Raw genomic sequence first — 13793 nt, 5'->3', positions numbered from 1 at the left:
GTCCTGTAGTGTCCAGTCCTGTGGTGTCCAGTCCTGTAGTGCCCAGTCCTGTAGTGCCCAGTCCTGTGGTGTCCAGTTCTGTAGTGTCCAGTCCTGTAGTGTCCAGTCCTGTGGTGTCCAGTCCTGTAGTGTCCAGTGAAGGTCTTCCCTCCAGTGCTCGGTTTACCTCTCCCTTCCTGTCTCTCTTACGTTCTTGTGTTTCGTTTGCAGAAAAAGCCAGAGAATATCTGCACAAGACGGGACGCTTCATTGTGATCGGAGGGATCATCTCACCAGTACACGACTCCTATGGGAAACCAGTGAGTAGAAACGCCGTCACAACTGATCTAATTCACTTGATGACAGTGAACTGAACCAGTTCAGAGATCAGCTGGTTGTGACGGTGCGTGTTGGTGAAGCACGTCTGGTTTATTGTCACAGGAGCTTCATGGAACAGCTTCAGACAAAAGTTTTCTTTGTTTTCTCTCTGATTTCTGTGAATTCATGTTTATTTAGTGTTTAAAAAGTGCAGGTGTACCACAAGGCTCTGTATTTGATCCCCTGTTGGTTGTTTTCCAATCATGCTGTCGTTGTCCTCCGGGGAGAAAAATACAAACATCAACTCCTGTTTGATGTGAGGATGCTGTTGGGGACATTATTCACTTCAACACGTCAGCGTCTTGAGACGTTTACTTTAAAAGTCACTTTTTTTTTAACAGTGAAATTTCATAAGTGACAACATGTCATTTATGATTATTCTTTAATTAATACTTTAAAAATCTTTTGACCTTGTGAAACACCAGGTGCAGAACAGCGCAGGGAGTTTATAGTTGATGAAGTTCAGTTCAACATGTTGGAGATAAGGACTGAGGACGACTCCTGGTCCACAGAGGATCACACCTTCACCACTTCTACCGTCTCCTGGACAAAGTGAAGCCGTTTCTGAACAAACAGGATCTTGAGAAGACAATACCTGCTCTCATTAGCTCCAGACTGGACTGTAATACCTTTATGTGGGCCTCAGCCAGTCTTTATGTGGGCCTCAGCCAGTCTTTATGTGGGCCTCAGCCAGTCTTCCTGTCGGCCTTAGCCAGTCTTCATGTGGGCCTCAGCCAGTCTTTATGTGGGCCTCAGCCAGTCTTTATGTGGGCCTCAGCCAGTCTTCATGTGGGCCTCAGCCAGTCTTTATGTGGGCCTCAGCCAGTCTTCCATTTCACGTCTTCAACTAGTTCAGAACGCCGCTGCCAGATTTCTAACCAACTCCTCCAGACTGAACACATTCCCCCTGTGCCGTCGTCTCTCCACTGGCTTCCAGTTCCTTTCAGAATTGATTTTAAACTTCAGTTGTTTGTTTTTAATGCCATCAATGACCAGGGTCCCTCTTACCTGTCTGATATCTTAACTCTAGTGACCGCGGCAGGGCCCTGGTTCTTCAGCTCAGCTTCTTCTAGACATTCCAAGTTGGAGATATAAACAGTGGGGTGTCGCTGCTCCCAGACTGAGGAACAAACTCCCCCCCCCCGACATTCACACCACTACTGAGCTCCGCCTTTTTAGATCAAAGCTGAAAACCCTTTTTTTTAGGTTGGCTTTTAACTCTGTCTAGGGCAGAGTATTTATTCTGTATGCTCTGTTTTTATGAATTTCTGGAAGCTTCCCACAGTCAGCACCTGTGCTTTATGTATTGTTTTCATGTATTATTCTTGTATTTGTTTCTTAATGTATTGTTTTTATAGCTTTGTTGTAAAGCACTTTGGGACCACTGGGTGATTGTAAAGGGATTGATTGATTGATAATACCACATTTATGAAAACGCTAAGCCAACAGACGAGATACTGTACATGCAGAAACCAATGCTGGATCTAATAGACACATAGAAAACACAGGAAATTACTTTTATTTCTCCCTTTTCAGGGATTAAAAGATGGAGACTTGACGCGTGGTTGTAATGTTATGGCTGACGTGAGAATGTCAGACATGTAGAACAACATAATCTAGTGATCGTCGACGGAGTGTCTCCGCCATGTTTCACGCTGTGGACGCAGATCGCACACAGCAGCTCTTCTTCTTCTGTTGTTTTCTTGAATTAATGAGGGTCTTGTCCTACTTTTTTTGCTCTGCCTCTGTATGAACACACAGCATGAATAATAGATAGCTTCGCAAATTCGGTTCGGGAGCCGTTAGCGTTTGTCGTGCCCCGTCGCCCCTCCCCCGACGCTCAGCACTGTGGATTGTCTCCTCTGTGTCCTCAGGGTCTGGTGTCCAGCAGACATCGTCTCACCATGTGCCAGCTGGCCGTCCAGTCCTCCGACTGGATCAGGTGAGGTCACGTCCCCTTCAGTTGAATTCTTCTTTTAACATGTGGTTTTAGTCTTTTGAGTCATTAAGTGTTTCTGCTGCTTCACGGTGGTGGAGATTAACCAGACTGACGTCTTTCAGTTTCGATTTCAACGGCAAAGTTCTGACAGCCAAGTTTCATGTCATATTGAGTCATTAAAGTCCTAGTGAAAAGTAAAACACTACTTTGCAAAAAACGATAGTTGGGGTACTACTGATAAGGTTCCTCCGACTCTGCCCCACCACTGCTGTCGCATAACAAAGTTATTTGAATTTTGAATCTCCAGCCGAGGAAGTGAGCATTCTTCGTGAGCGTGACGTCAAGAGTTGTGCAGATCTCCATCTGTTGTGTTTATATTGGCTTGTTTCCCTCTTAGATATCAAAGTTCTTACAGTGTTTTGAAGTTATAGTCGGTGTTTTATGAGCCTCGACGAAAGATTGAGCCTGGAAGAGACCAGAGACGAGAAAAGGAACACAGGCGGCGGGAGCCACTATCCGTTAGCTCGCGTGGGAGCCACTAGCTCGGGCGGCTAGTACCTGTACTCATCTTCGGTGATTCCACAGTCAGAAAAGCTCTTCGTCATGATCCAGGAAGTCGTTCTGCCAAAAGTCAGGAGCCTCAAAGCCTCAAAGGTGAAAACTGGCGGCTGCTGAGGCGAGGACGAATGGAGGACGAAGCGTCTTCTGCTTCCTCAAACATGTTCCAGACGGGGTCACCGATGGCAGAACCACCTTCTGTGTCTTCTTCATCAATCACTGGATTTGAAATGACGATGATGATGATGAAATATGGTTAAATTCAGCCTCTTCGTGGTCAAAACTCTGATCCTCCATAATGTAAACACAACTTGGGCTTGTGCACAACTCGTGATGTCACTCTGTTATTGTCAGAAGCTCCACCCAGCAGTGAAAATACAGCTGTTTATCGGCTATTTTTTCGCAGATTGCCGTGTTTTAACATTTTACCCTTGAGGCCAGTTAGCAGGAAAATGTCCCTAGAAGCGACAGCCAGTGTTTTGGAGGTGGAAGTTTCATTTCACTAGGACTTTTAGTGTTTCTGCGGCATGCGCTGGCTGAGCAGGAGTGACCGCTGAGGAAGTCCACCTTTTAAAAAACAGCTGTGTATGTTTGAGAAACTGGGATTTCAAACATGTTTCCAGTGCGGGGGGTGTCAAACTGGGGCCACATTCATCCCCAATGTCATCTTGAGTCTTGCTAAAATAGTGCCGGAATAACATTTAAAAATATATCTTTAAAGTTATTCATTGTTTTGGCGCTGATTGTGAGTGTTTTTACAAAATATTTAACAATTACTACCAAAAAATGACTGAGTTTATAGTCATTAGTGATACTTTATGGTGCAAAATTCAGTGAAACGTCCAAAAGGCCTTACATTAGGATCTATACCAGTGTTTTTCAACCTTTTTGAGCCAAGGCACACTTTTTTCTTTGGAAAAATCTGGAGGCACACCACCACCCGAAAATGTTAAAATGTGAAACTCTGTAGCCTCTATTAACAATATAAAGTCATTCTCATCAAAGTTTTATCAACAGGAATCAAAATAAATACAGAAAAAAGTATTTCCCAATGTCTTTTTTTAATAGTGACTCCCTCAGTGTGAAACCTGGACCTGATGGATGAAGAGCTGAGATCCTGGTTCACATTCTTCCTTTTCTAAAACTTCTCCATCACTGTCACTGACACAGTACTTTGATACAAGATGGTAGCAGGAGGTGGAGATGAACCACACTGACGTCTGTCACTTTACATTTCACCGGCAAAGTTCTGTGCTGCCCTCTAGTGGTGAAGAGTATTTATACATGATTGCTCTGCAACACACTGTCGCTGTGAGAGCAAATGTTTTTTAGAAAAAAATGTGAAATTGGATAATTTCCCACGGTTCACCTGACTAGATCTCGCGGAAACACCAGTGTGCCGCGGCACAGTGGTTGAAAAACACTGGCCTATAGGGAGCTGTACGCGAGTTCAACGCCCATCAACCCTCCCGTTGTTGTTGACACGCGGCGCTTTGCGCTCACCGGTTGGTTTGTTACGCGGGCTTATTGAAACGTTGGGTGCTGCACCGCCTCCTGGTGGTCAGACAAGGTGGAGGCTTTACCCGGACGAGGCTTCACCGTGTCGCCGCTGTTTGGTTGTGTGTGTGGTGCAGGGTGGACCCCTGGGAGTGTTACCAGGACACCTGGCAGCCCACCTGCAGCGTCCTGGAGCACCACCGCGACCTCATGAAGGTTCGTACCGACGCGTCGCCGCACCGGGGGAAGACCGTGGCTGACCCCAGACTTTCCTGTCCCCTCAGAGAGTCACCGGCTGCATCCTGTCCAACGTCAACACGCCGTCCACCACTCCCGTGATTGGCCAGCCTCAGAATCAGACCACGGCCATCTACCAGAACCACAACATGAACCACAAGCCCACGGCCAGTGAGTCCTGCTCTGCTCACGCTGCGCTGCCAACGCTCAGGGGATTCACCTCTCTGTGTCCCTGTCCCCTGTCTCCCTGTCTCCCTGTCTCTCTGTCCCTCTGTCTCTCCGTCTCTCCGTCGCAGTCAAAGTGTGGGGGAAGATCAGCGAGAGTTTGGGCAAAATCTGCTGCGTGCGCCCGCACATCGAACGCTTCACCTTCGTGGGTCAGTTCACACTAACTGCTTGAAATCAGGTTGTGCTGAAGGATGAGGGGATTGTTCCTGTAACGTTCCTAAATGACCACAAATTAATCATCTGTATCGAGAAAGTCAAATGAAAGTTGATGTTTTCTCGCTGTACTTTTTGTTAAAGAGTCACAAACTACAACAATTGAATGTCTCATTCATAAAAAAAAAGATTTTTAGTCTTTAGTATCATCATATATCTGATCAAATATTGTCTTATATTTCATTCTAAAAACAAGTAAGATATTTTAAGCAACAAAACTTTCAAAAGAAAAAGTATTTGCTTGATTATTAGAACGTTAAAGCAGAAGTTATTGTGATTTCATAGATTCACAAAAAGTCACTCTGACCTCAGTGCACAGGTATTTTATTTTGAATTAAGTGACTGTTATTAACCTGAGTGTGGTTAGTTTGGAAATGTTGTGGAGGCAATTAATAAATACGATCAGTTTTATAATAAAGCATCAAGGTAGAACTCTATTCCTTATTCTTTAACTTCAATTAACGGTACATTTCTTACATTGTAAATATCCCGAAGCGCATCACCAATCAAAACAGTTACAAAATGACATATTGCAGCTTCATACAGCGCATTTATTGACAACATTTCCAGGTTTTGCAAAATTAGTTACAAAGTGAATATTAAAACAAAAAAATGGAGCAAAAAAATGTTAATGAATCAAAAACTAAAAAATAGCGTCTGAATTTTTCCTTTAGAAATATTTATCCATCGTTTTCTTGTCTCCCACCTCCACTTCCTCTCTTGGCAGCTGCAGCCTGACTGTCGTCTCATTTTATTGCCTCACACTATCAGGGTCAGTATTAATGTGCTCCTACTGCCACCTGAGAGCAAGAGGATCTAAAACTACCAGAAATAGAAGGACGTGTAAAAACAGTTTGACAAAACCCAAAACGACTCAAACTTTTCAAACAAAAAAGGCATAAAAAGAAGAAAAAAAACAATCAATACTGACTAGAGAGGAGACAAAATGTTTAAAACAGCTGAAATGTAAAAAAAATGCTGAAAAAGAGTGAAACAGTTAAAATCAGGTCTAAAAATAAAGCAAAATAAAATGTTTCTCGTCCTGAATTGTGATTGAAAATTCATGAATGCAACATAAGACACAGTGTTTTGTCTTTACTCTTCAGTTGTAAGTCATTTTAAAGCTTACACTTGTTTTGTGGCTCCAGGTTAATTCGATTTGATGGGAAATCACAGAAAACTGTCTCTTGTGGTGAAGTTTGCTTTAGAAGGATTCACAATTTGTGTCTTTCACATAATCCGAGGTGACGCCAAGGAAACGGCTCCTCTCTATATTATCAAGTGAGCAACAATAAAAGCGTCGGTTAGAGCCAGACGTGCCTCTTCAGGCACCTGAACTACAAAACAAATGTCTTTAGTGTCAAACAGTCAGAAACCTCGACTTCAACATGTTCATTCATTGTGATTTCTGGTCCAAAGACTTGGTTTCGATCCCTTTGTATTTATGTGGAGCTTCGTTTGTGTGTCTTGTCAGATGAGAATGCCAACTTGGGGACTGCGATGCGGTACGAGGAGATCGGTGAGTCCTCGGTCGGGCGTGTCCCCCGGTGTCCCCCCCCTCCCCCCCGCTGTGTCTGAACTCCTTCCAGTTTGCTTGGCTCCGGTAAACGAGACGTTTACGGGACGTTTACGTGTCTCTCTCCTCCTGCCTGTTTGTCGTCTGTAGAGTTGCGCATCTTGCTCCTGTGTGGCAGTGACCTGCTGGACTCCTTCTGCATCCCTGGCCTGTGGAAGGACAGTGATGTAAGCCCCACCCACTCACATGTAGCCCCGCCCCCTCCCCCCTCTCTACATGTAGCCCCGCCCTCTCGGGGGGGAGGCTTTTCCTCAGTCGTGATGACCGTTGGGTCATTTCGATGTTGTTGACAAAGGAAACGCCGGCTGAATTGTTCTCATCAGTCCCGATGTCAAAGTTTGAATTGTACGACTTGGAAAGCAGGTTCAAATTAAAAACTAAAAACTTCTTTAAAGGCTGAGAATTCTCTTATAAATACCAAGAAATCTCTCTTGTTTTTAAATTCATAACAGACTCTGGGAGTGAAAATGATACATGTAATTCTCTAAAGCACAGGAAATGAAAGCCTTATGAGGACGGCTGCTCAGTACAGCCTCGACCTATCAGTATCAACACGGGCAGCATAAATACTGAAAAGACTGAATGACCTGTGATAATTAGGATTTCCATGCGCCGAGCACGTCGTTTCTGAACAAACAGACGGAGCCTTGCAAGCTCGGTGGAGGTTAAGGGCAAGAAAAAGGTTTTTTTTTATCATTATGACTTGTTTGTCTCATATCGTTCAGCCTCTACTATTACTTTCATTTCTCTTTTCAAAGAAAAAGCTATAAAAACTGGGTTTCCTGTTGGGATTCATTTAGCAGTACAAGGTGGCACTTTTAAAAAAACATCTGAGCGAAGTGTTTTGTTTTCACTGCTCTCAGTGTTAATGAAAGAAGGAGTTTCCAGTGCAGGTAGGCTCTCTTCTCTCGTCTCATTAGGACTGATAAGAAGCAGCGGCAGCAGTTCAAATGAGCCGAAGCCTTTTGAAGTGAGTGTGACTGAAGTCAATGACTCCTGAGTTCACGCTTTGAGTTTTGCACAAAGTCTCCGGCCTCATTCTGGAAAAAAAAACCAAAACAAAACCTTCCTTTGTCAACAACCTCATGGAAATAGTTTCCCCGGTTTCTTCTTCTTCTTCTTCTATTGTGGAAAAGCTGCTGGTCAGATGACCGGCTCGACCCCCCCGGCCTTTATGTGGGTTTTAAGTTCACAATAAAACTCCATCAAAAAGGACGTTTCACATGAAAACGCATCATTTTGGCCTTTTCCTTTCAGAAGAGTGTTGCATTCATACGGCAACGTTTTGAAAATGATGTCCGTTTCCATGACAACGGCCGAAACGCTTGAAAATGATGTGGTTTTCATGCCTACTGGTTGTTGCTGTTGTTGGTTTTTTTCTCATGAAAATCATGCAAACATGCACACAGTGTTTTCAGAAAGTAGCTCTTTGCCCTGTTTCCATGGAGACGGAGTCAGATGGATCTTTTCCACAAGTTTCTACTTCGTCTTACTCGACTTGGCTTGAGTTTGACGCTTTTCCACTACATGCTAGTCCCTGGTACCAGGTACTTTCCTGGTTCCTCCACACCCGAGGTGCCAGGCCGGGTCAGGCGAGTACAAACTGTGACGTTGGCAGGCGGCGCCTCACTCACCCGCTATTTCTTTGAACCGATCACAACAAAAACGCTCACAAACAAGTAGACGATGTGTTTTTTTTGTCTGGTGGCGACCAGAGGATTCAGGAGCTCGACGGAGCGACACGCTACAAGTATCAGGAGGTCTCTGGGCCGCGGTGTTTTGGATTAACTGGTTTCACTGTTAACTGGTGACCGCCTTCCTCGAGAGTCCGCTTTTCACAGCAGCGCCAGTTAACAGGGGCACCAGTGAAGCCGAGACACCGGACAGTGAAGCATCCTGGGGGTAATTACTTGTGCACGACGGCAAAGAGCTCCGATGGCTCCGCCCACACCGTGGCCGTACTGTTGTGAGGGAGAACAACCGAGGCGAGCAGAGGCGAGGCGACTCAGGCTGAGGAGGAACTCTAGGAAAAGCGGCGAAAGCGTAATTGGAAAGTTTCACCTTGGGATCCGTTTTCAGTGGCTCCGAGCACCGTTGTCGTGGAAACAGACACCCGGAGTTTTGCAATTTCACTTGTCGAATGACGAGGCTCCAGCTGTGTGTGAAAGGCTGCTCACACATCAACACTGGACCTGCATGGAAAAACAGGAACAAGACCGAAGACTTATTGAGCGTCTGTTAACGTTGAGTGACGTTTCATTACTGGAATCCATGAAAACATCATAACCTGGAAAGGTCATCTTGTTTTACATTGATTGCAGATGAAAAGCATAATCTATTCATTTCTCTTGATCTATATTTGTTACCACAACGAAATGATGAGATTTAACAAGTGGCTTTGATTGTGGGGGAAAAGTTCACAGTGTTCCTGTGAATCAAACATGTTACAACATTTTCCCCCATTGCGATTCAGAAAGTGTTTTCTGACAACTGGAAGGCCACGACTCGGTTATTCCAGTCAGTTCGCGTCATGCCGAGGTGAATGCGCTCTGAGCTGGGGGCCCAGGGCCGCGGTGCCGACGCTGGTGTTCTCATGGTTTCAGATGGAGGTGATCGTGGGGGATTTCGGGATCGTGGTGGTGCCCCGCGACGGCGCCGACACCGAGAGGATCATGAACCACTCCTCCATCCTGCGCAAGTTCAAGGTCAGGGGCCGCAACATCCCCGCTGCACGTCGCCGTAGCCATTAGCGGTGGCGGCTTGATGAGTGTTTGTGTCTTTCAGGATAACATCACCGTGGTGAAGGACGCTAGCAACCACCCCATGTCCATCGTCAGCTCCACCAAGAGCAGGTGGGAGTCACACCCCGACGTCCTCCAGTCACTCAGTTCACTGACACAAAGATGATGCTTCTTGTACAGCAGGATCAAAATCCAGCCATGCTTTTTACTCCAAATTTTCCTTATTTCCCAATTTAAACTTTGAGAAGAAAAAAAAGTTGAGTTTAAAATTATGAATTATCTTCATAGAATGTGTTTTCAGAACTAAATGCATTTGACTAGAAATTAATTAGTGTTTTAATGCTGAACTTGGTGTTGTTTCAGGTCTTTAAGTTCCACTCGAACAGTTTGACCCCCTGCTGGCCCCCTGTTTTGATCCTTCAGGAGAAATGACTTGAATTCATTCATTTAAAATAGACTAGAATATCAGTGAAGGAAGGGGTCCGCTGCTGGTTTGAGTTTCTGAAAGAAGCAGGTTTTGCAGGTTTTCTGCCCCCTGGTTGGAATCTGTTGGACAGGAGGGATTCTACCAGGGTTTCACAGCTTCAGCAGACCAGGCGTGTGGATCAGAGTAGATTTGTAATGAAGTGTGAGACACACTCCTCTGTTGATCAGGTCCAAATGTGTTAAACATCTCATATTATGCAAAATGATGCACTTTCTAATGGTTTTCTAGCAGTAACGTTTCCTCACAGCCTTTATGAAGAAAGTCTGTCCTCTTCCTCACTTGTTCCACTTTCTAGTTGTTTGCTCATATAGATTCAGAGATTTTCCCTTTATGATGTCATGCAGGGAATTAACCACTCCCTCTGGTGGTGGAGACTCACTTTGAGCATCACACAGGGAGATGAAAACAGACAAATTAATATACTGGAAAAATTCTGTATAATATGAAAAACTGTAACAGTTAGCAGGAGCTAGCATTAGCTACTCAGTAGTTACTATAACAACACAAATGACCAAACTACTTAACTTATTCAGACATACAATATTTTTTACCCATTATCTTCAGGCCTTCTTCTCCTTCTGGTTCAAACTGGATGAACGACGGCTTTTATATGAGTCATACCGATAAATCTACAGTAAACATTAGCACATTGTACCGCGAGCAAAAGACTAATCTTCTGCTGCGTCGTTAAACCGGCCCAATCTGGCACTGACCTCCCTGGAGTCGGCGTGGACAGACACACACACACACACACACACACACACACACACACACACACACACACACACACACACAGACACAGACACACACACACACAGACACACACACACACACACACACACACACACACACACACACACACACACACACACACACACACACAGACACAGACACACACACACACACACACAGACACAGACAGACACACACACACACACACACAGACACAGACACAGACAGACACACACACACACAGACAGACACAGACACAGACACAGACACAGACAGACACACACACAGACACACACAGACACACACACACACACACACAGACAGACACAGACACACACACACACACACACACACAGACACAGACACAGACACAGACAGACACAGACACAGACAGACACACACACAGACAGACACACACACACACAGACACACACACAGACACAGACACACACACACACACACACACACACACAGACAGACACAGACACAGACACAGACAGACACAGACACACACACAGACAGACACAGACACACACACAGACACACACACACACACACACACACACACACACAGACACAGACACAGACACAGACACAGACAGACACAGACACAGACACAGACAGACACATACACACACAGACAGACACAGACACAGACACAGACAGACACATACACACACAGACAGACACAGACACACACAGACACAGACACACACAGACACAGACAGACACATACACAGACACAGACACAGACACAGACAGACACAGACACAGACAGACACATACACACACAGACAGACACAGACACAGACAGACACAGACAGACACAGACACAGACACAGACACAGACACAGACAGACACACACAGACACAGACACAGACACAGACACAGACACAGACACAGACACAGACACAGACACAGACACATCCTGACATTAAGGACCAAGGCTGGATTTGTGTAAATTCCCCTTGAATACGATGTAGCTGGACAGACGCCACCAATGAGAACTGGTAGAGAGGCTGTTTAGTATGGAACTTTAAAGTGTGCACTCTAGCCTGACCTTTGACCCCTGGCTCTCAGACTGGCCCTGCAGCACGGCGACGGCCACGTCATGGACTACCTGTCCCAGCCCGTCATCGACTACATCCTACAGAGTCAGCTCTACATCAACGCCTCGGGATAGAGAGCGCCGCCCGCCTGCATGATAACAGGGTGGGTGGGGGAGGAGGGGAGGGGGGCGGAGCCACTGATCATCTATAGGAATATATCGCTCCCTCCTCCCTCCAACTAACACTTCCTTGTCTGTCTGTGTCCAACATATACTCTTCTTTGAGCTGTTCCCTTTCCAACAGGAGCCTCCTTCTGTCTGTGTCATGTGACTGTTCCATCGGGGAGGGAGGGCAGGAGCACCGCGGGGGGTCTTTGGGGGGGTCTGGTTCAGTACTAAACCTTTGGGATCCATGAGACACACTGAGCATGCTCAATACGAAGCTGAGGAGAAGCAGCTCTTCCTCAGTTTGTTCTCTAGCCCAGGTCCAGGATCTGAGTTCTTTTCTAAATCCACCGACGCATCGTGTGTGAAATCATGAACCTCATTCTGAAAAGGTTCCACCTGTTGGCTTCCGATCTGAAATCTGATCTGAGACGAAACCCAGACGACTTTCTCCTCATCCTCTCATGTTGCACGATATTTTCTTTTCTTAAAAAAGTTTAGAAGCCTCATCGATATAAGACACGATGCGTCACTGTCGGCATTTCTTTTACGACTATTTAGCTCGGTGATAATTTCCTCGATGGAAATCTCGGGAATTATCGCAGCATTTGTGAGTGTTTTGTAAAACAAGCCGCTACAGTTTGGAATTGGCTCTTAAAGTGACGTACAAGAGAAGAACTCCAGCTTCACCAGGAGCTCAACCTGATCCAGACCACACTTTACATCTGAGACGTCCAACAGAGTGAAACCACAAAGTTGTCCAGTTCTCCGCAAATCCTAAACGAGAGCTGAACGTTTTCAGGACTGGAATCTCTCTAGAAATTCCTGTTAAGACCTCCAGGAGTCTGATCTCCCCAGAGATCACACCGAGAGGACTTAAAGGCATTTCGATAAGATTCTTGCTGCAAGAGAGACGAGTCAGGTCCAGCGCTGATCTGAGGAGTCGCCTCCATCTTCACAGTTCAGCTTTTTAAAGGTGAAATAAAAAACCTCTGTGTTTTAAAACGTGTCGGGTCCAGCGGTGGAAATCACCCAACTTCCTTTCTGATCAGACAACCGGTCCGACCTCAGGCTCCAGAACAAACTGAAACATCCCCGTCTTCTTTGGAGATCCCCCCCCCCCCCTCACACACACACACACACACACACACACACACACACACACACACACACAACACCCCCCCCCCCCCGCCTCGTGTAAATCTGACATTAAGTATCCTGCTTCCTGTACTTGCTCCTGTACTCCGCCTTGACCAGACAGGTCGCCATGGCAACAACACTGATGCTTCAGGCTTGAGAGACCAAAGGAGGGTTTAACATGCACAAGTGAAGGAGACGATGTTGATGAAGGTGATGAAGGTGATGATGGCACCTTTTGTATTGTAAAGACCAACCTCTGCAGCAGCAGCAGCAGCATTGTTGTTGTTGTTGTTGTTGTTGTTGTGGTTGTTGTGAAGTTTCGGTTGTTTTCTTTCCTCTTAGTTGGCTCCTGTCCTTAGACCGCATGCTTAGATTGTTTAGTTCTGGCATGAATGTTTATCACTCAGTAGATTATTATGGTCTGTTGTGTACATGTTTGACTACCCAAAAAAAGAAAATAAGAAAAATGAAAACACAAAAAGAACCATATACTGCTATAAATAACTTGTCCATTTTCTATTCACTCTGTAAATGACATGTTTCCATGAGAGTGTGTGCGTGTGCATGTGTGCGTGTGTGTGCGTGCGTGCGTGTGTGTGTGTTAGAGAAGGAACGTAATTAAAGGTAATTTTTCACTTTTCCTTGTCACATGTAGCTGATGATGAAACCTGACTTCCTTTGATTGTAAACCCTGCGTGCGTGCGTGCGTGCGTGCGTGCGTGCGTGCGTGCGTGCGTGCGTGCTTCTCAGGATTTATCAGCACAAGAGTGTGTTTTCCAGAGCAGGACTGTAAACTTAGCGAGAGTGGACTCAACAAAGGATCTGGAAGGAGGAATGTAAATGTATAGACGACCTGTAGACTGACACCAACTGA

General features: G+C 45.6%; 1 protein-coding gene across 1 annotated transcript in view; it reads left to right on the top strand.

Annotated features, from left to right (window-relative positions):
• Positions 1 to 11749, top strand: part of nmnat2 (nicotinamide nucleotide adenylyltransferase 2) — a gene marked incomplete at both ends in the record, with an annotated part of 14521 nt that extends 2772 nt beyond the window's left edge. Inside the window, 10 exons of the mRNA XM_080503479.1 lie at positions 211 to 299; positions 2232 to 2299; positions 4489 to 4567; positions 4636 to 4759; positions 4885 to 4965; positions 6504 to 6548; positions 6696 to 6772; positions 9209 to 9310; positions 9390 to 9457; positions 11647 to 11749. Of these exons, the coding sequence (XP_080359605.1) occupies positions 211 to 299; positions 2232 to 2299; positions 4489 to 4567; positions 4636 to 4759; positions 4885 to 4965; positions 6504 to 6548; positions 6696 to 6772; positions 9209 to 9310; positions 9390 to 9457; positions 11647 to 11749 (836 nt within the window). The remainder of the gene's footprint in view (positions 1 to 210; positions 300 to 2231; positions 2300 to 4488; positions 4568 to 4635; positions 4760 to 4884; positions 4966 to 6503; positions 6549 to 6695; positions 6773 to 9208; positions 9311 to 9389; positions 9458 to 11646) is intronic.
• Positions 11750 to 13793: the final 2044 nt, after the last annotated feature.

The sequence above is a fragment of the Blennius ocellaris genome (assembly GCF_963422515.1).
Source record: "Blennius ocellaris genome assembly, chromosome: 10".
Classification (NCBI taxonomy): Eukaryota; Metazoa; Chordata; class Actinopteri; order Blenniiformes; family Blenniidae; genus Blennius; species Blennius ocellaris.
The sequence above is the reverse complement of the archived record's forward strand: the minus strand, read 5'-3'. Positions and strand labels throughout refer to the sequence as shown.